Source organism: Phyllosticta capitalensis (assembly GCF_038381095.1).
Source record: "Phyllosticta capitalensis strain CBS 128856 chromosome Unknown BKA78scaffold_9, whole genome shotgun sequence".
NCBI lineage: Eukaryota > Fungi > Ascomycota > Dothideomycetes > Botryosphaeriales > Phyllostictaceae > Phyllosticta > Phyllosticta capitalensis.
Window position 1 is genome coordinate 1149271 of NW_027117447.1, and position 20692 is coordinate 1169962.

The window sequence follows — 20692 nt, forward strand, 5'->3', positions numbered from 1 at the left end:
GTTTCACCTCGCCATCCTCTCTCATTGCAGCTGTCAACCTTCATTCCTTACCGTCTCACTCTCCCGCCCTTTTTTCATTTCGCTGCTGAGAGGAGGTGCTGAGGAAGCTGCTCATTCCGCACGCGCCTGGCCTGGCCCCAACACCCGCTTTGTCAATGCTCACTGACAGATGCGCATATTTCGCACTGGCGCCAAAACGGGCCATGCTCTTATTGACAGGTCCTTCCCGCTGGACATCAGCACCGTCCGCCCGCTCTGGATCACCCATCAGCTTACATGCCTGGAATTATTGCCGTCCGATGGGCTTCTGTTCCTGGCGCTGAACTTTGCTACGCACGGAAATATCACAGGAATTGCATTGCACAGCCGCCTTTGTAGATGCTCCCGATATGACATCGGGAGATGGCGCGGATCTGAGATCTCCGCTGGGTTCTTACAGCTTCGATTATTGCGCGGGGCTGGACTGTCTTTTACTTCGCACTGATCCGAAAGTAGGTAGGCTCTCGCCATCATCTCCGTCCAAATACTTCCACTCTCCGAAATGGCAGCCCCTCCTCCCCTTTCGAGCAATACACCACAAATACAGCCATTGCAAGAAGGCATCACTCCCCGTAGCCACAAAACTTGCCTACCCAGCGACTCCACTGTATACCAGCTCCATCCGCAGATGCTGCACACGGCGAGTTTATGTCTCAGTGCCATTGAGACGGTCCGCGCGCGCATGCTTACTGTGGTAAATGCATCTTCCCTCGCCTTAATCGGCCCGCTATTCTGCATGCTATAGCTACATCTCAGCGGTCCCGCCCTTCTGTCGGCTTACTTGCATGATCTATACCGTAGTTTGGAAGTAAGCGACGTGCGGCAGGAGAGGGTGTTCCGCCGAGGCGTGATGAAGGGCTGAATGAAGGGCTGAATTAACGGGGGACGGGACGCTGCCAGACGTTCTCCCTACCTCATGGATAAGTCGGTGTGGGAGGTGGTGTTTGGTCTGAGTAGTTATCTGCAGGTTTGGATCGTGAGCTTGGCGCTTGCTTTGGAGTATTATACTACGCTTCCGGTGTGTGAGCCTCCAACCATACTGAGAGAGCGATTTTGGAAGTAGAATACGCGCAAGCTGTCAGCTTTAAACGAGTCAACGTCGTGTAGTGGGCATTAATGGCGTAGTCTTCTCTCTTTGCTGCGAGTCTTGAGAACGAGAGCTTTTATCACATTGCTCACCATTAGGTTGTAATTGAAATCTAGGGCGAGAACGATTGAGGAAGCTTGAGGTGAAATGCGTGTGGTATACATATCGAATATCTTGTCGAGATAATTAAGCCTGGCAGTAACATTCGCGGCACATGGAGCTACAACTGCTTTCAATGTTTCGATACTTGTTTTGCACACATTATAAATGGACCCTTGAGCTCAACAAGGTGGACAAAGTTCACATGGACACCATAGCAGGTGAAATCCTTCCAAGGTAAAAGTTTTCGAGATGTGAATCTTCCAGAAGCGCTCTCTGGTGTGCCACGACTTTTGCTACTTCAAATGGTGCTAGTGCCGAAAAAGGAAGGCGAGGAGATGAAAGATGATCCGAAGCTTTTCCGGCACTTCCATCGCATCCGGCCCGGCGAACGCGAACGCCCGCAGTTCATTCGAGACAGGCTGTTTGTGAGGACGAGGCCATTCCGTCAACATCGAACTTCGCAGTATCCCATCTCCTCGCGCCATGGCGGCAATTCGTCCCCCGTCGTCATTGACTGCGCCGGCAGTCCTTACAATTGCCAGGACCCGACTTTTCGCAGCCATGAGACGCGAAGATCCCACCGCGCTCGACAAAGACGCCGTCGCTCAAATGCACACATTGCTTGACGCAGCCATCCTCCACTGCTCGCCCTCAAATCTCCAGGTTTGATCTACTATCTTTACGCGGCCTCGCGATCTTCGCTAAAGCTTGGTCGCAATGACAGAACTGCAAGGAATGGTTGGTTGTGAACGCAGTGCCTTCGCTCAAAAGGATTTCCGTCCTGGGAGACTATCTAGTAAAGTTGGCTCAGAGCCTGGTTGCCGACAAGGATGCGATGTTGCCAAAGCGCTCACGGCGAAACGTTCCATCAGCTCGAAGGCAGGCGCTAAACATTCTTTATCTGCTCAATGACCTGGTGCACCACGTCCGAGTCCACCACGAGCTTTCATCGCATTTTGCGCACACCCTCGAGGAGCTGGAACCCAACTTGGCGTCTCTCGTGAACACGGCCCTCCAAGCTCAGGTATCCGGAAAAGCAAAGCTCCGTCAGCGACTTGCCCGACTCACCGAACTCTACGCCCACGCTCAATACAGCGATGGTTACAAGGATCGGGTACGGAAAGCTTTGGAAGAAGGCAGTCTGCCAACTGCGAGCGACGAAGTGCAGTCGCAAGGTACTGTAGGCCAGAAGGACACTCCATATGTCCTCCCCTCGTACCACGGAGAGACCCATGATGCATGGTACGATTTGCCGGCGGGAGCCCTCATGCCACATATTCGACCGAACGATTCCAGACCAATCGATACTCGCCAGATCAAAGCGTTGGATCTTAGAAACAAGAAAGTGGGGTCCGAGTTGATCAGTGCTGTGCAAGATCTCTTGCAGTACGCAAACAACCTCTACACGGAAGATGAAGGCATCGTGGCAGACATCGACATGATGGGGCAGCCCATGGTCAAAGACGAGATGACTGGGGACTTGGTAGCCTCTGAGGGGTACTATGGATGGTCTGTCGAGTTTTGCGACAAGATGAAGAAGAGGCGAGACGAGGCAAGGTCTCGACCTGACACCAGGGATATCTACAACAGAAGCCGGAGCGTTTCTTCAAGAAGTCGAAGTCGCAGCCGCAGCAGAAGCATCAGCTCTGACCGTGGAGGCCGGTATGGACAGCGCGGCAAGCGAAGATACAGCTCTTCAAGAAGTCGCAGCAGAAGTAGAGACAGGGACGACAAGCGGCGGAGAGACGACAGCCGCTCGCCATCACGGCCAAGGATGGGACTTGGACGGGACCGTGGCTTTGACAGGAGATCGCGCTCAAGATCTCCTGGCGGATTTCGTGGCTACCGTCGTTCCTCGCCGCCGGCACCAGTCAACAGAGCTCCGATTGGAAATCCTTCACCCCAGTTCAACCATTCGCTGCCCCCTCCTCCCCCTCCTCCACAAGGAAATTTCCCTCCCGTCCATGGATTCGTTCCGCCTCCGCTTCCGCCGTCTGCTTCTCTACCGCCAAAGCCGCAATTCCCTGCCCATCCGCCTCCGCCGCCGAACTATACTGGTCCTTGGCCGCCTCCACCGCCGCCAATGCCACCCAACAGTGGCTTCCATCAGCAAGGGGGCCCAGTACCTCAATTTCCCCCCTTTCCCCCTCACATGCCATATCCGAACATGCCCATGGGTTACCCCATTCCTCCCCCGCCTCCGCCGCCCGGTTACAATCCCAACCAGCAGCAATGGCAACCGCCGCACCCCCAACAGTATCCGGGATGGAACCAAAACCAGGGTTGGAATCAGGGCCACGGCCAAGGCAGAGGCTATTAATTGGCGAGGTGTCTTTCCGTAGTCGACCAATCGAATGTACCGTTTTGGCGTTTAGCCAAGTTGCGTTCAAGACATTTTTCGTTCCTTGCTTTTGCTGATTACTAATTTTCCGAGATTGCCAGCCTCTTTTGCTTCCTCGCTGCGCTCACCTCCTCCCGTACCATGCTCTTTACCTTGGCATTACCGCTGATTGACGGGTGTATTTTGTTTGTAGTGTTCGCTCGGCCCCATCCTGAAGGTCTGCTTTTCGAACCATTCACTTGAGCGCAACGATTTGTTTCCAAGCGGGAGTTGAATTTCATTTCTAAGCCATCCCCAGGTCCGCTGTCATTGAATTGTTCACTTCATTTGTTCAAGATTCTATTCATCTTGCAATGACCTCTGCATGAGCCGCCAATGATTTTCCCAAGGATCATGACATGGGCGTTGATGCTTAAATGTTAAGCTTGCGTATGAGCCGCATTCAAGAACAGCCATTGCATTCCCTTTGTTGACCAAAGAGTTTTCACATCCAGAACACTGTATGTTGTCGCCTATTTGAACTTAAGCTTAACGCTGACTGAGACCAAGAACCAAGCAAGGCCGGCACCGTGCATGGTGGGGTGGGGCCGCAGGGGGCGAGCTGCGCCGCCGTGCAACCGCACTGTTCTCAGGGGTCCCGTAGACCAGTGGATGGCGGAGGATGGATGAAGCAGATAACTCTCGGGCGAGATGGCCATGCGTCAGCTGCTTGCCTGTCTTTCCCAGCCAGCCTTGCTACTTTTCGATCGGACTCCCCTTCTCTCAAGCGCCCTCTCCCTCCCCTTTTACCATGCGATCACGCCGCGACCCAGACCTGGGTGTCTGAAGCAATCCGCAACCCGACTTACGCAATCCCCCAAATCCTATCCCCGCATCCTCGGTGTACCAATCGTCGCCTCTCGGCCATAAAGATTACAGCGACACCATCTACCGGATAGCTACTTGTCCCAGCGGCCGGCTCAGGAAGCACCATGTTGGCCCATGGCGAGCTGCGTCTCGGTGGCACGGGCTTACGACTCAAGATCCAAAAGTTGCTCGTGCTCATCGCCGTCTCATGCTCTCTCCTGCTGCTGTGGAACGCAAAGAACACGGCGCTTACGACTTCTCCAAGATACCACCATGCGATTGCGCGGCCGTTACCGCGCTACTGGAGCGTGACTGGTCAAGGAGCGCTGGAAGGCGTGACAGACTGGGTGAAACCCGAAGGTCTGAGGATCGTGGGGCTGGTGTTCTTTGGGCGACCCGAGAGTGTGGGCATTCTGGATTGCTATCTCAAGGTGTGCATTCAAGAAGAGCATGGAACATTATTAGACTTCTTATTCTGACTTGGCCCTGAATAGCGCAATCTGGTCTCGAACGGCGGCCTACTTGACGAAGTCATCTTTCTGGCGCGAACGACGACGCAAGAAGACTTGGAATGGCTCGACTGGCTGGTCGCGGGCGAACCGGCCTACACGAGGATCGACTTGCTCTTTGAGGGCATCGACTATGCGAGTGCGTACGACGTCGCTGAAAATGGGACGATGTACATCAAGATGGACGATGATCTGGTGAGTTGAAGATCAAACGCAGATCGGATTGGCAACACTGACATGTCGCAGGTCTTCATGGAGGACCACGCCATCGCGACACTGGTAAAGACAAAGATCGAGCACCCCGAGTATTTTGTCGTCGCCGCCAACGTTGTAAACCAACCCTCGCTCAGCTGGATGCACTTCAGTCTCGGCGCCGTACATCCCTACTTCCCAGAACTCCTCCCGCCGCCGCCAGGTCAGAACAAGACGGGCAGTCTGTGGCGCGCTTCTGAACTCCCTCGCTGGCACGGTCCGGTCAATTGGACGGTTCCCCATGAGTTCGACCCGCCGTTTGATGGGCACAGGTGGTTGCCGCTGCCAAAAGGCTACCCCCTGGACAACACGCCCATAGCCAACACGAGCTTCGATGCCTTCTCTGAGTCACTGTGGCACTGGACGCACGCGGCGCAGCAACATTATAGCTTCTTCGAGAACCTGGAGAAGAATGAGTTGTGGAGATATAAGTTTTCGATGCTCGACTATAATTACCGCCGCATGGGCATCCAGATGATTGCCATCTGGGGCGACGACATCATTGCCAGCGACATCCATAACGGCAACGGCGATGATGAGTATCATTTCACGGAGGTCATGACGGAGAGGACAGGGAGGCGTAAGTTGCCAAGATCATTTCGGTGTCGAAACGCTTTGCTGATATTTGATTGACAGACGCGATTGTGGACGGACGTGCTTTAGTTGCTCACCACAGCTTTTTGCCTCAGAGGAGCGGGATGGCGGCGACGGATGCGCTGCAGCGGTATCGAGCTTATGCCTTGGAGAATATCTGCCCACGATGAGCGGGGCTAAGGTTAATTGAAAGATTTTTGGCGCTATGAGAAGATGAAATTTGGGATTCTTGCACTTGCGGGAGAAAAAGATATCATCTGCGGGCGTACAGGCAAGGCGTTTTGGAATAGTGCAAGCAGATCGGATTGGCAATTGGATAGAGACTTGACAGACGATCATAAAAGTCACCCATTTTGAATCAATCGACGGAGAGATTGCGCTGAATCAATTAATCGTATGATGTCGCCGAAAACCTATACAATCCCACACGCATTGCACGCCTTCCACAATAAAATCCAAACCCATTGACGCCGAGCCGTTGCAGCAAGACTTCAATTGAACCCGCATCCCTGCCTTAACGTGCGGTGGTCTTCAGCCCTACCCGCCGCGAGCGCAACCAGCCAACCTCTTCCCGACCTCGTCCCGCCATGAACCCCGCGCTAGAAGACGAAATCGAGGCCATCAACTCTATATACGACGAGGACACGCTCGTCCCCAACTCCGACTCGTCCACCAGCGGAGCATGCATCCTGCGGCTCCCGTCGCTGCCCTCAGTCGCCCTACGCTTTGACTTTCCGGCCGACTACCCCGACGCGCCGCCTTCGATCCTCGGCACACATTCGGTGGGCGACGATGTCCCCAAAGGCTTTGGCACGCGCGTGGTCGATGTTGTACGCGACGTGCTGGCCCAGGTGTATCGCCCCGGCGAGCCCTGCGTCTTTGACCTGCTGGAGGAGGTCGGCGAGGTGGTTCAGCGCGAGCGCGCCGCGGACGAAGCGGCCGGCGGCGCGCATGAACAAACAGCTGGTGTGAATCACGACGCCCCGGACGACGAAGACGGTCCAACATCGAACACTGGCTCACGAGCCGCGGATATCCAGGTTGACCAGCTCGGCCCCGAGCCGCCGTGGGTGCTCAGCGAGCCCGCCGTCGAGAAGAAGAGCGTCTTCCTGGCGCGGGCGGCGCGCGTGACGAGCCCGCAAGAGGCAAAAGGCTTCGTGCAACACTTGGTGGCGACGGACAAGAAGGCCGCCAAGGCGACGCACAACATTACGGCATGGCGCATCCGCGGTGCCAACGACGCCGTGTATCAGGATTGCGATGATGATGGTGAGACGGCTGCGGGCGGCCGGTTGCTGCACCTCATGCAGCTCATGGACATTTGGGACGCCATGGTCGTCGTGACCAGGTGGTATGGCGGCATCCATTTGGGCCCCGATCGCTTCCGCATCATCAACCAGACGGCGAGAGAGGCGTTTGTGCTTGGTGGCTTTGTGAAGGAGGAGAAGGAAAAGGGGAACAAGAAAAAGGGGAAGAAATAATTTTCAATGGATTGGTTATCCGAGACTTGTAGCACGCCCTGAGACCGCACTCTGAGCTCGATGTTGCCGTTGAAGAACAAAGGAACCACGTATCAAGATTCTTTTCGCACTTGTCTCGAAAGCTAGATAAAGCAGCTAAAGGCCCAGAAGTGTTCTTGACCAAGAACCATCATCACATCATGTCTCCGGAACCTTCATCCTGCTCAAACACCACCAAGGCACTCGGACTTTTGATCGCCGCCGTCACGACCTTCTGGATATACCCTTGGTTTTTTCACACAAAACCAACTTTCTGGCCCGTCGGCACAGTACTCATGGTTGTCAATGTGATCATTTCGCGCTGCTTCGACTCAAAACTAAAGATCCGCGGAGTGGCCACCGGAGTCGCGTACCTACTGGCTCTCTTCAACATGACCATGTCATTTGTTCAATGTCAACGGCTTTGACTGACTGATCTTTCCGGTTCGCTGTGTTCCTAGGAAGCGGAACATCTGAGCTGCGACACCTCACCGGAGGAATTGACTCGCAGTTTCTGGCCATGGGAAGAAGCAGATGGTTCTCGAACTCTTGTCTCGCAATTGGTCCTCAATGAGGAGATGAGGACTCCTCATCTCCATGGATGTATAAAGCAGCTTGGTCCATGAAGAAGTCAGCAGCAATGACAATTTGCAGCAATCCGCGCCACTTCCAAGCAAACAACAAAATACATCATGTCCACCGAACTCGCACCCTACTTTACCGACCGCAGCTTAGCTGCATACATGTTGTTTTCTTTTCTTTCCCATAACTTCTTCATTTGGATTGGGGCCGGCAGCTTTGCTCACTTGGTCTTCGCCACTGTTGATGTCATCTTGCAAATAACCATTTTGCGCAACTCAGGGACCCGCAGAGTGTATCGCGACATCTTCACCTGCATCTTTGGGTGTCTGGCCATGCTCTGCTTAATGTCTATCTATTCCTATCTGGTTCGTCCTTAGGCTGAGATGGCTCTGCGCCTGAGAGGAAGGTGCCTGCCTTGGGGAGTGCTTGGGGAGTGCTCGGGTACCGACATGCTCCTTCCCCTGGCCTCAATGAGACGAGCCAAGTGAGCTTCTTGGGAGTGCTCAACATACGACAGAAAGCTTTTTCGCAACACAACTTTGCTCGATTTCGATACCAACGGACACCATTCTTCGATCACTCAAGCAGTTTCCACTCACAGCGACAACACAACACAATGCCTGGAACTGAACTCCAACTCACAGAGGAAGCCTGGGGGATCTTCGTCATCATCTTCATTGCCGTCATCAATCTGCTCTTCGGAAGCCTAGCCTGGTGGATCGTGTTCGAAGATTTCAGAATCTGGATTTTTGTCTTCCTCTCCGTCGGACTCTGGACCTGTATTGTTGCGGCCATTGTCGGCTCCGCGCGTGCTTTGTACAGATCGGTCAGCCTAAACATCTGCTACTGGGGCTTCGTCTGGATGTTGTGCCTCACTGCCCATCAAGACTGGAAGCAGTAAGGCACAGGAAGCCGCGGACGTCTGGAGCCTCCTTGAAGGCAAGTGGCCCCGCATCCATGCCCCCCTTGGAGGCACTTGACCACTCTGCTCGGATACCACCTGCCCTCTCTCCCCTCGCTCGCTGATGGATAAAGCAACTGATCCCCGCCGAAGCATACGGAGCATCCCCGTCAGACACTCTTCGACTTCAACCAGCCAGCTTCACTCGATTTCCACTGCCGACAGCATCCAATACCGACAGCATCCAGTACCAAGAACATCCAGTATCAACAGCATCATCAAAATGGTCGACGGACTCCCGATTGTACCCTTCCAAGACGGCATCCACGAACGGGAGGTTGTCATTATCGCCGGGATAGTGTCCTTGATGCTCTTCTTCATCAAAATCGGCGCGGTGCTCATTTCCTTGACCGTCTGCTTCAGCTTTATCCTCAGTCGGACACTCTTTATTTACTGGATCCTACCCCGGCCCCATCGTGTTCCAGATGTCGTCTTCTACCTCCTGAACGCACTTCTCATTGTCGTAACATCTGTGATACTCCGCTTTCTCTGCTGAGCTGCCATTGGTGGTAAGTTCTACTCTTCTTGTTGGTCTGTTCATGTCGACCGCGGAACTGACGAGGAACATTGAAATACACAGACATCGCTCCCTCTCACAACGACTTCCATCGATTCCCAAACATCACCCAAACGACAGCATTCACAGCATGGCTGCTACATGGGGGCCTTTCTTGGAAGGCATCAGAAGTTTCGAGGGCTTCTGTGTCTGCTTCATCGTACTCGCTCTTGAAATCTGTTTATACGTGTTGGAAACACGGGACGTTGTCAGTACCGTCGCCAACTTTTCCTGGTCCACAGTTGTGCTCACTTTGTGCTAGTTTCCTCCGGAGCCGAATCTGTTACTTTTTCGTCTCTTCCTCGGCTCGTACATGTTCATCTTGCTCGGGGCATTGCTCTTGCTTTGGGGAGACAAAATTGCTGGATTTTCCTCCGCTGGCGCATGATTGCATTGAAAGAGTCCAATGGCGAGTACATGAGCGAACTTGACTGGCCGACGCTCAGGGAATGTCTTTGTTTTTGCTTTTGTTCTTCGAAAACTCAAAGTTGTACCATGGCGCTAGGATGCTGGGTTCATTTTTTGGAAGCCGGGTGCAGAGGTGGTGGCTTTGGGACAGAGTTTGGCTTGTGTTTCTCGTCGGAGTCATCGTTATCAGTGGTCCAAAGAATGCGTTTCAAATGACATTTTCGCTTCAAAGCTGTCCATCGCGAAAAACCTGGTGAGCTGGCGGTAGTCTCAAGTCTATTCCCGTGGTGATTATGTACTTCATGCCTTGACCCCTGTTGAGGTGTGATGCGACAGGAATCAAAATCGAGCACACCATCTGAGTGCAGGATGAAGAGGGGAAAATGCGATGAAAATGCTATGCACATGGAGTTGCTCCGGGGAAACCAATGCAAGGGCTGAAGCGCAGGAATGAAGCACGAGAAGGATGCAAACAGTCTATCGGCGCCGCAACGCACAAAACCAAGAAATCAAGCCGAGGAAAAATCACAGTCAAGAAGAAGGCCCGTCAACCTTGACGCCATTGTCGATAATGACATATTCGTCACCGACCATCATGGTCATTTGTTCATCGATCATGAAGTTGTCGTGGTCCGAGGTAAGAGCTGCAGAGTCCTTGTCGTAGAGGAATTTGGCCAGGTGCTTGTAGTCGGGAAAGACAAAGGTGCAAATGGCGTCGTAGTCCAGCAGTTTGGCCTTGCCTTTCATTATGTCTTGCATCATGGTCCTGTCACGCTGGAGATGGTAGGTCTACGGGGCAGTAGGCGTGAGAAGGGGGAGGAAGTCGAGAGGGGGTCGGCGCAACGCACCAGAGTGTAGGAAATGATGCCGTGGCGGAGCAAGACAGGGGCGGCCATTTGGGCGTGGCGAGCATTGTAGTGGGCGATGAAGTCAGCGTCAGACATGCCCTCCTTTTTCTTGATGAGGATGGTGGCCTTGGTGACCTTGCGGAAGCCCGAAGTGTTGGGATAGCCGGCCTCGAGCACCATGGCGAGCAGTGAGGGTCGGGAGGGTGGAGGTGGTGAGTATTCCGGGAGCACGGCGCGGGAGGGGGATGCTCGCAGGCTGGGCCGGGCGGTTGATCGTCGGGCTCGCGATGGGTGGCATCCATTGTTCCTCGTCTCTGGTCCAGCGGAATTAATCCCATCGCTCCCGACACGTCCAAGAAAAGCACCTCAGCCTCTTGATTAGGTCATTGGTCGCAAGCTTCGTCCACCTTGTTGTCCCCGTCGCTCAGCTCAGTACAACATCTTTACGCTCATTGCCCACGCCGACATCTGCATCCTTCTCTTGCTGCATGCCATTCCCACCGTCTCTGAGCTTTCGACATGTCCATCGCCTAAAGCGTCCGTCTGCGTCTCTTCTGACTTCGTCGTTTGCCCTTGTTGTCCACCAAAGCTCACCTTGGTATTGTTGTCCTCCTCTTGGCGGCGCGACAATTCGCTGGACGTCACTGTTGCCGCACGCTTATTACTCCGTCCCACGGCCCTACCGCCCGACCATTCCTCCTTTCGCCTCTCCCCTCCGTCCCCGTTACCTCTCTACCACAATGGCCGAGCCCGTCAACAACCGTACGGCTCTCCCAGAGCGCCTGACCGAGAACATGGAGAGACCTGCTCTCGACGACAGGACCTACCGCGTCATCCGCCTGCCCAACCAGCTGGAGGCCTTGCTCATACATGACCCTGACACGGACAAAGTGAGCGCCGCCATGGACGTCAATGTGGGAAGCTTCAGCGACGCCGATGACATGCCCGGCATGGCCCACGCCGTCGAGCACTTGCTGTTCATGGGAACCAAAAAGGTGCGTGCAAACTCCGTCGAGTCGCCGCGAGGCACGAGCTGGGGCACACTGTGCTCCTGTTGGCGCTCATAGGGAAAGACATCTTGAAGCGTGCTAATGCACCATCTGCCTGCAGTACCCCAAAGAGAACGCGTACAACCAGTACCTGACCGCCTACTCGGGCTACTCCAACGCCTTTACCGCGTCGACCAACACAAATTACTACTTCGAAGTCGCCGCGACCTCAAACACCCCGTCAAACAGCGCCGCTTCCTCAGCCGCGAGCAGTAGGCAAGATTTGTCCACCAAATCGAGCTCCCCCCTGTACGGCGCACTTGACAGATTCGCGCAATTCTTCATTGAACCGCTTTTCTTGGAGGAGACGCTGGACAGGGAGCTGAGGGCTGTGGATTCGGAGAATAAGAAGAATCTGCAAAACGACGTCTGGCGACTGCACCAACTGAATAAGAGTCTGTCGAATCCCAAGCACCCCTACTGCCATTTCTCAACCGGAAACTACAAGACTCTCCACGATGAGCCCCTCGCGAGAGGCGTCAAAATCAGGGATGAGTTTATCAAGTTTTACGAGACACACTATTCCGCCAACCGCATGAAACTGGTTGTCTTGGGCCGGGAGAGCTTGGATGAGCTGGAGTCGTGGGTTTCTCAGATGTTTTCCGAGGTGAAGAACAAGAATCTGCCTCGGAATCGCTGGGACGACGAGCAGCCATTTGGCGAAAAGGAGCGCGGCACCCAAGTCTTCGCAAAGCCCGTGTTCCAGACGCGCAACCTCGACATGTACTTTCCCTACCCCGACGAGGAGGCTCTGTACGAATCAGCGCCTGGCCGCTACCTCAGCCATTTGATTGGTCACGAGGGCCCTGGTAGTCTTTTGGCTTATATCAAAGAGAAGGGCTGGGCCAATGCACTCGGCGCAGGCCAGGTGGCTGTGTGCCCTGGAGCCGGCTTCTTCAGCCTCTCGATTCGCCTTACCGAAGAGGGACTTAAGAACTACACGGAAATCCTGAAGCTCGTCTTCCAGTACATTGCTTTGCTCAAGGAGACTGAGCCCAAGCAATGGATCTTCGAAGAGATCAAGAAAATGAGCGAAGTCGATTTCCGCTTCAAGCAAAAGAGCCCTGCGAGCAGCACAACAAGCAGCCTGAGCGGGATCATGCAGAAGCCCTACCCCCGCGATCAATTACTCAGCGGCCCTACTGTTGTCCGCAAGTTCAACCCCGAAGCTATCAAGGCTGGCCTTGATTGTCTTCGACCCGAAAACTTCCGCATGTCAATCGTTTGTCAGGACTGGCCAGGCGACTGGGACCAGAAGGAGAAGTGGTACGGCACCGAGTACAAGTATCAAAAGCTTCCACAGGACCTGCTCAACGACCTCAAGGCTGCAGTTGACAGTACCCCGTCAGAGCGCCCAAGCGAGTTGCACCTGCCACACCCCAACCAATTTATTCCCACTAAACTCGAAGTCGAAAAGAAGGAAGTCAGCGAGCCCCTGAAACATCCCCATGTGATTCGCAACGACGACAGGGTGCGTCTTTGGTACAAGAAGGATGACCGCTTCTGGGTGCCCAAGGCCACTGTTGATCTTACTCTTCGAACTCCTCTGGTCGCCGCAACTCCCCAGGCTGCTGTCATGACCGCGCTTTATCGGGACTTGGTTGCGGACGACCTCAATGAGTATGCCTACGACGCCGAGGTTGCTGGTGTCGATTATTCGCTCGCTACCAGCGGCTTGGGCCTGGACGTCTGGGTCAACGGATACAATGACAAAATGGGCGTTCTCCTTGAACGGCTTTTGCAGGCCATGCGTGACCTCAAGGTCCGCGATGATCGATTCGAGATCGTCAAAGAACGCATGACCCGGGCATTCCGCAACGCAGAGTTCAACCAGCCGTACTACCAAGTCGGTGGATACACTCGTTGGCTTACAGCAGAGAAGGGTTGGATCAACGAGGAGCTCCTGGCAGAGATTCCTCACATCACCGCTGACGACATCCGCCACTTCTACCCCCAACTGTTGAAGCAAACCCACATCGAGATGATCGCCATGGGCAACCTCTACAAGGAAGATGCGTTGAAGATGGCAGACACTGTGGAAAAGACGCTTCAAGCACGGCCCCTCGCGCCCTCTCAGTGGCCAATCCGCCGCAACATCCTCCTTCCGAGCGGATCGAACTTTGTTTATGAGCGCGTCTTGAAGGATCCAGCCAACATCAACCACTGCATCGAGTACCTCTGCACCATTGGTGAGAATGCCAACCGGAGTCTGCGTGCAAAGGCCTTGGTCTTTGCCCAGATGGTCGATGAGCCTGCGTTTGACCAGTTGCGGACGAAAGAGCAGCTTGGATACGTTGTGTTTAGCGGCGCAGTTACCCACCTCACGAGGATCGGTTTCCGGGTGCTCATCCAGAGTGAGCGGACTCCTGATTATCTGGAGAGTCGCATTGACGCCTTCTTGCTCGGCGTCGAGAAGAAGATTGAGGAGATGTCAGACGACGACTTTGAGGCGCACAAGGAAAGTGTCAAGAATACCAGAAAAGAGAAGCTGAGGAACCTCAGCCAGGAGAACTCTCGTTTCTGGACTCACATCTGCGGCGAGACGCTGGACTTTTTGAGTTGTAAGTTTTCGAATGCAATCACTATTGGGATATCATTGTGCTGACATCATCTAGCTGAAGAGGATGTTGCGCATGTCGAGCCCCTGACCAAGGCAGATGTCCTGGAATTCTACCACGCCCACATCTCCCCGCGCTCCTCCACTCGCGCCAAGGTTTCTGTCCACATGCTGGCACAAGGATCCGCCAGCAGCGGCAACGCACTCGTCTCCAAGGTCAACCAATTCCTCACCAGCGAGGGCGTCACCTCTAACACCGAAGCCCTCACCAAGCGCCTGGAGAACGTCGACATTGCCGGCGGCGACCTCGCCGGCTTCGTGAGCGCCGTCTCTGCGCACATGATCGAGGACCTCAAGCTGGCTGCCGACAAGGTCGGCGAGCTTATGGCAAAGGGCCAGGCTGTCATGAGCCAGCTGGTTCCTGCCGCGCCATCGTCCGACGCGGCGACCAACGGCGAGACCGCCGCAACTGACGGCGGCGCAGGCCAGGAAGGCGCAAAGGAGCCGGTCAAGATCACCGACGTGCGTGACTTCAAGGCCAGCATGGCCGTCAGCAAGGGCCCGACGGCTGTCAGGGACATCAGCGAGTTTGAGGAGCTGGAGCCCAAGTTGTGAGTACATGGGTGAAGAGTGGTCCAGGTCCTATAGATGAGGGGGGGAAAGGGGAGTGGGTGAACGTGGACACGGCGTGAGCGTGAGCAGCATTTTGGGCTCTGCGAGATTTTTTCGGGTTTTCCCTTTGGCTGCGTTTTGGGTGTAGATGGGATGCGTATTCTGGGCATTTGGGTGTCTGGTCTGGCTCTGGCATGGATGGTTTGAAAAGGGATCGGAGCGGGTGCGATAGGTCGGTCGGTCGGTTGCAGAGACAGGATAGAATTGAGATAGATGAAATGTTGCTGCTACCTTTGCTGTTGGTGTTGGGTTGGGGTGAGTGGCATGGTGTGGTGTGGTGTACGGTGGTGTAACGGCCGACGTGGGCTTGTATATCCCGAACAGGTCTACAGTCAACAGTCTTTGATAAAGATGTGTATCGGTTGGTGGATTTGCGTGCGATTCTGGCCACGGCACAGCCATCCCGAAAGTGTTTTTAGAGTTTAACATAGAGAGGTGGATGGTGAAAACTAGCCGTCCCTTCCGGTGATCTGTATTAAAGCCCAATATGCACGCGAATAGCTACACCGACCACACTCTTCCTCCATTTGCAATCCCTAGGTTACTTGTGTACTAGTAATTTCACCCTCGCCATCGCGCTGCTCCCATAGAGTCTTACCATAGCTTGACTTTGTTACAATGCGTTCCAAACGTTCGCCTGTCTTCAGACGTTCACACATTCTCCAAAACCCAAGTCCCGACGTCTCGGACGAAGATTGGGCTTCAGAATACGAAGACGCCGTCGAGAGACACCCCAAGCGTCGTTGCATCCGCGGAAAAGGTAAAATCAGATCAGAAGCCACTCTCCAAGTCTCCCCTCAGCGTTGACCAAGGGGTACAGATGGCCATATTTCACTTCCCGTCGACCCAGATGACCTTATCTCTCAAATTCGACAGGCAGAGCTTCTCGACCTGGGAGAAGATGCCTATCTGAATGAGTTCTGGAGCGTGCTGCAAAACATCGAAAAGACGGAGCGAGGGCGAGTCATGGATGAATACACCAAGCGATTTGAAAGAGGACAAGAGCAGCTGCATGCCCTTTCAAAACTTGTGCTCGAGAAGTTGACGGGAGACTACGAAATCTTGGGCAGCGCTACTGCGGAAGTTCGAGAGAGCATCATCGACCAATGGACTGGGATCAAGCAGGCCTACCGATCTGTCGATGAGCGCAAGCGCACCCATTTATTAGTCCTGCGCAGGTTTTGGCCCACTTCAAACCTTTCTAAGTACGAGAGACTTACACAAAAAGCGCTGGATTCCATCGCTTGCGTCGCAAGGAAAGGAATCTCCGAGGAGCCCGTTGCGCTCAGCCTCAACTGCTATGCGCTCAAGCGCATGCACTTCAATAAGATAGGACCTTGGAAAGGCGCACGCTCTCAAAATCCATGGCCGTCTCAGAAAGATGCTGTCGACGTGAAAATGGATTCGGACAAATGGATTAGGGATGGACACCATCCCAGAGACTTCCTACCCATTCTGGAAGAGCTGAACCAGGACAAGTTGACCGAACTCAACCTGATGGTGAGCGGCGAAGGCTGGCTCACTTCCAAAGATAACAGTCAAGCTGCTGTGGATGACAACCAAATCGACAACTGGGAGGATGATCAAGACAGCCAGAGCCTGACAAGAAAGTCTCTCAGAAGGTCATCTCGGCGGCGCGTGAAAGCCTCCCATGCCCGCGAGCCGAGGGCAGCTGAGTCATCCGTAGCGACGTCATCCAACCACCAATCAGATCCACCCCGCCGACACGACTGGAACCTACGAAGACGAGCCGGACAAGCCAGAATGAACACCTCCAAACCCATCATCGCCATCCTCGGCTCTCTCAATGTCGACCTCGTCACACGCACGCCGCGCATACCTGCCGCAGGCGAGACGCTCGAGGCCTTGTCATTCAACACGGGGCATGGCGGCAAAGGCGCCAATCAGGCCGTAGCTTGCGCGCGGCTGTCGCGTCCCTCAAAGTCCTCTGCTACCTCTAGCTCTTCGGCACAGGTTGATGTGCGCATGATTGGGGCCATTGGCAAGGACGACGCGTTTGGCGGGCCATTCCTGGCGGCGCTGGAGGCCGATGGTCTCGACGTCACGCGCGTGCGGCGGCTCGAAGGCCAGAAGACGGGCGTTGCTGTCATTACGGTCGAGGAGCGAACGGGTGAGAACAGGATCATGTTTGTGCCTGGTGCCAACCATTCTGTGCCCCGTGAGCCGCTTTTGGATGGTGATGAGGACGTGTTGGTGTTGCAGTTGGAGACACCTCTGGAAGTTGTTAGTACTTTTCTTCTCGGGTGAATGTATGCCGAGGGGGAACTAGCTGACTGATTGACACAGGTCTTCCTCAACATGCAACACGCAAAGGAAAAGGGCGTTGATGTACTTTCCCCTAGCTTGCTCTTTTGGACCAAGTCTGCTAACTATAGATTTAAAAGGTCGTCATTAACCCTGCTCCCGCCGTCCCGCTGCCAGACGATGTCTACGCTGGTCTCGACCACCTCATTGTCAACGAATCCGAAGCTGCACTTCTCTCGGGCAAGCCTGCCGAGGAGATCACCCCGGAGTCTGATTTGAGCCCCGTTGCAGCCGAATTCATTGAGAAGGGCGTGAAAAATGTCATCATCACGCTGGGCGGCGCGGTAAGTTTTTCTTGCCCCAAATTTCCTTCCTTGCCCCTTTTTTCTGGCTTTGAATCGTAGGACTTGGCACTAAATACGTTCCAAGGGTGTTTTCTATCAAACGGCCGCAAGGCACGAGCAGAGCCAGTCAGGCAGCCTGATCCCTGCGAAGAAGGTCAAGGTCGTTGACACCACTGCTGCCGGTGACACCTTTGTCGGTGCGTATGCAGTAGCAGTTGCGAAGAGCAAGGCTTCCAGAGCCACAGGCACGCCTTTCGATATCGACTCTGCCATCGCCTTCGCCAACAAGGCCGCCGCACTAACCGTGCAGAAAAATGGCGCGCAGGATGCCATCCCTTGGTTGCACGAGGTGGATGATGCGTAAGTGCAAGAAGGACGTGTTTTGATTCTTTGTCTCAAAGTTGACTGCAAAACCCATGTATATAGAGACTTGCTTCAATGCCGGGGCAACCCAGGAATAGACGGACCAGCTAGTACTTGAGCCAATCGCATCCTGTGGAGTTGGACTTGCTTGAGTATTCGACAGACTCACTACCGCAGCTCTTCTGCGTACAAAGTTCCCAGAAAATGCTTAATCAGAGAAATAGACACCGACTACAGAAAGAAGAAAATCACAAGCGCATACGCCTGTTGTCGGCGCGGTCAAAGCCCAAACGCCGACTTTTTCCTATTCGAGCAATGCTTGCGGAAACCGAGGAACAGCATCCCGCAACACCAGCGAGAATACCCGCAGCCTAACCAATCAACACCACTCACAAATGCAGGGGAGCGACCACACCAGCGCAACGGCGGATGCTCCCGTGCGCCTGCGGCCTTATGATGCTTTCAATTCTGGGAATTATGACGCGGCTGGGGCTGCCCCTCCCACTTACCGAACCCCGCAACGGGTTTGGCTTGCGACGCCCCATCCCGGATTTATGTGGCTCGTAGCTGGTGACATGTCAGGATTTCCGTAATGGCCAGAAGCTCGTCTACTACTTAATTGACAGCAGGTGGGTGAGCTTTCCTGGGATCATCTCTTCCAATTCTCAAAAGATCGACTTGAGCTGTTGTATTTCAGCTCGAGCATCCGCCTGGGTCTCGTTTTGAGTTCACCTCACAACATCAAGTTTGTCCTGTCCCTGCTCTAGCACGATGGCAGCCGTATCGACAGACAATCCTCAAATGCCGACATGGCCAAATGTCGCCGTCCCTCTGGACGAATTCAAAGTCGAACTGCCACCCCCAAACATCCAAGACGACGTGGACCACGAAGCTGTAGCAACTGCAGCAATCAAGCGCCTCAGTTCTATTGGCTCGTCCAATTTCACCGATGATGGCAAATGGCGAGATTTGCTCGCCTTGACGGGGAACTTGCGTACTTTTTCTCCGCCAAAGATGATCGACCTGGCCTGGAAAGAGTTGACAGCAGTCCACAAACCGCATGGTTTTGCCATCGTTCCTGGAACTTCGCATGTATTTCGCATGGGTCCACTATCGGCGTGGATAGAGGCGAGATTCACCTTCACGCTGCCCAAAGGAAAGCATCCGCGACGCGACTGCTCTGGGATCATTCGGCTCGTCTCGACAGGAGAGAATGAGTGGAGAATTTGGGTGCTCGTCACCATGCTGGATCATGTTGATGGCTACGGCAATGTCGACATGATGGCGCGGCTTCCGCCCGAGCAGAGTGCCAGAGAAAGAGCAGAAAGCAGCGTCGATTCGGGGAAGTCGTACTTTGACGTTGCCATTGTGGGCGGTGGACCAGCGGGCCTCTCAATCGGCGGCCGGCTGAGAGCACTCGGCGTGTCCAGCGTCATTCTCGACCGCAACGAGGAAATCGGAGGCAATTGGCTGACGCGGTACAAGTCACTCAGCTTGCACACGGGAAAGAGGTCGAGCGAGATGCCATTTGAAGGTGTCTTTGGCCCTGACGATCCCAACTTTCTGACAAGCGCGCACATGGCCGCAGGCTACCGGCGCTTTGTCGAGTGGTACGGCCTCAGCTTCTGGACCAGCACATCAGTCAAGAGAGCAGCATGGGATGAGGCGTCTTCGACCTGGACCATTGAGCTTCATCGCCTCAAATACCTCCACCACAACCACGGCGGCAGCGCAGCGCCCCCGCGCACCCCCATCACCGTGCAAATCCAGCAGATCAAAGCGCGCCATCTCGTCTTCGCCGTCGGCGGGACAGGCCAGATCCCGTACGTGCCATCAATCCCCAACCGTGACGTCTTCGGCGGCGACGTGATGCACTCGGCGCACTACACGGACGCAAAGCCGTGGCGCGGCAAACGGGGAGTCATCGTCGGCAGCGCCAACACGGCCCACGACGTCGCCCTCGACATGTTGGCCGCAGGGCTCTCGGCAATCACCATGACGCAGCGCACGCGGACGCAGGTGCTCCCGCTCGAGCTGCAACGCGCGCTCGCCGACCGCATGTACGGGCCCGACGCCGTCGTCGAAGAGGTCGACAAGCGCACGCAATCCGGGCCCGCCCCCATCACGCGCGAAATGGTGCTCGTCGGCATGTGCGCGCAGTCCAGCCGCATGCAGGACTACTACGAGGCGTACGAGAGGGCCGGCTACGCCGCCGAGCCCGTCGTCGATCTCATCAGCATCCTGATGGAGCGCGGCGGCGGGCACCTGCTCGACGTTGGCGTGTCGAAATTCATATTTGACGGCAGCGTGCAAATTAAGCGGGGCGCGGTGAGCAGCTTCACCGAGAAGGGTCTGCAGTTCGAAGACGGCAGTACGCTCGACGCCGACGTCGTCGTCCTCGCGACGGGCTTCGAGGGCAACATGAAGGACGTTGCTGGCGCTATTGTGGGGCCGCAGACGGCGAGGCGCTTGGATGAGTTTTGGAAGGTGGATTGTGAGGGCGAGTTGAGGGGGGTTAGTCGTCCGCATGTCAATCAGCGCAATGTGTGGTATATGGGTGGTGACATTCGCTTTTCAAGGTATTGGTCAAGGTACATGGCGTTGCAGATCAAGGCAGAGGTTGAGGGGAAGCCGTTTGAACCGTATTGGAAGAGGCCAGGAGTAGATGGCGAAGACTTGGCGACTGACTGCGAGAGTGGCGGCGTGGCGAGGAGTGGGGCGTTGCTTTGAGGCTGGACAAGAGTATGTTCCTTCGAGGCCTGGTAGCAAAAGTCGTGGCACACGTAGCTATGACTACTCCCTGTAACTCAATACAAAG

At 54.8% G+C, this 20692-nt stretch overlaps 8 protein-coding genes across 8 annotated transcripts; 6 read left to right on the top strand and 2 right to left on the bottom strand.

The window, feature by feature from the left end:
• The first annotated feature begins 1628 nt into the window (after window positions 1–1628).
• Window positions 1629–4020, top strand: BKA78DRAFT_188220 (uncharacterized protein). The gene is made up of 2 exons (XM_066883531.1): window positions 1629–1891; window positions 1953–4020. The coding sequence occupies exons 1-2, from the start codon at window positions 1712–1714 to the stop codon at window positions 3546–3548; spliced, it is 1776 nt and encodes a 591-aa protein (XP_066741280.1). The 5' UTR covers window positions 1629–1711; the 3' UTR covers window positions 3549–4020.
• A 520-nt stretch (window positions 4021–4540) lies between these two features.
• On the top strand, window positions 4541–5940 carry BKA78DRAFT_355526 (uncharacterized protein; the record flags this gene model as incomplete). Its single annotated transcript, XM_066891914.1, has 4 exons — window positions 4541–4846; window positions 4910–5119; window positions 5171–5756; window positions 5813–5940. 4 exons carry the CDS (start codon window positions 4541–4543, stop codon window positions 5938–5940), a joined length of 1230 nt encoding a protein of 409 aa, XP_066741281.1.
• A 417-nt stretch (window positions 5941–6357) lies between these two features.
• BKA78DRAFT_255181 (ribosomal protein S5 domain 2-type protein) lies at window positions 6358–7251 on the top strand (the record flags this gene model as incomplete). Its single annotated transcript, XM_066884973.1, has 1 exon — window positions 6358–7251. The coding sequence occupies one exon, from the start codon at window positions 6358–6360 to the stop codon at window positions 7249–7251; it is 894 nt and encodes a 297-aa protein (XP_066741282.1).
• Window positions 7252–8939: 1688 nt separating this feature from the next.
• BKA78DRAFT_298355 (uncharacterized protein) lies at window positions 8940–9353 on the bottom strand (the record flags this gene model as incomplete). The annotated part of the gene is made up of 2 exons (XM_066886899.1): window positions 8940–9212; window positions 9252–9353. The coding sequence occupies 2 exons, from the start codon at window positions 9351–9353 to the stop codon at window positions 8940–8942; spliced, it is 375 nt and encodes a 124-aa protein (XP_066741283.1).
• A 642-nt stretch (window positions 9354–9995) lies between these two features.
• Window positions 9996–10894, bottom strand: BKA78DRAFT_322066 (EthD domain-containing protein). Its single transcript, XM_066889089.1, has 2 exons — window positions 10625–10894; window positions 9996–10565 (listed from the first exon to the last, which is right to left on the bottom strand). Exons 1-2 carry the CDS (start codon window positions 10802–10804, stop codon window positions 10308–10310), a joined length of 438 nt encoding a protein of 145 aa, XP_066741284.1. The 5' UTR covers window positions 10805–10894; the 3' UTR covers window positions 9996–10307.
• Window positions 10895–11364: 470 nt separating this feature from the next.
• BKA78DRAFT_255828 (Metalloenzyme, LuxS/M16 peptidase-like protein) lies at window positions 11365–14845 on the top strand (the record flags this gene model as incomplete). Its single annotated transcript, XM_066885032.1, has 3 exons — window positions 11365–11619; window positions 11735–14234; window positions 14289–14845. The coding sequence occupies 3 exons, from the start codon at window positions 11365–11367 to the stop codon at window positions 14843–14845; spliced, it is 3312 nt and encodes a 1103-aa protein (XP_066741285.1).
• A 1821-nt stretch (window positions 14846–16666) lies between these two features.
• Window positions 16667–17875, top strand: BKA78DRAFT_255626 (Ribokinase-like protein; the record flags this gene model as incomplete). Its single annotated transcript, XM_066885013.1, has 4 exons — window positions 16667–17146; window positions 17210–17251; window positions 17308–17511; window positions 17597–17875. 4 exons carry the CDS (start codon window positions 16667–16669, stop codon window positions 17873–17875), a joined length of 1005 nt encoding a protein of 334 aa, XP_066741286.1.
• An 800-nt stretch (window positions 17876–18675) lies between these two features.
• Window positions 18676–20604, top strand: BKA78DRAFT_255959 (putative flavin-containing monooxygenase; the record flags this gene model as incomplete). The annotated part of the gene is made up of 1 exon (XM_066885040.1): window positions 18676–20604. The coding sequence occupies one exon, from the start codon at window positions 18676–18678 to the stop codon at window positions 20602–20604; it is 1929 nt and encodes a 642-aa protein (XP_066741287.1).
• Window positions 20605–20692: the final 88 nt, after the last annotated feature.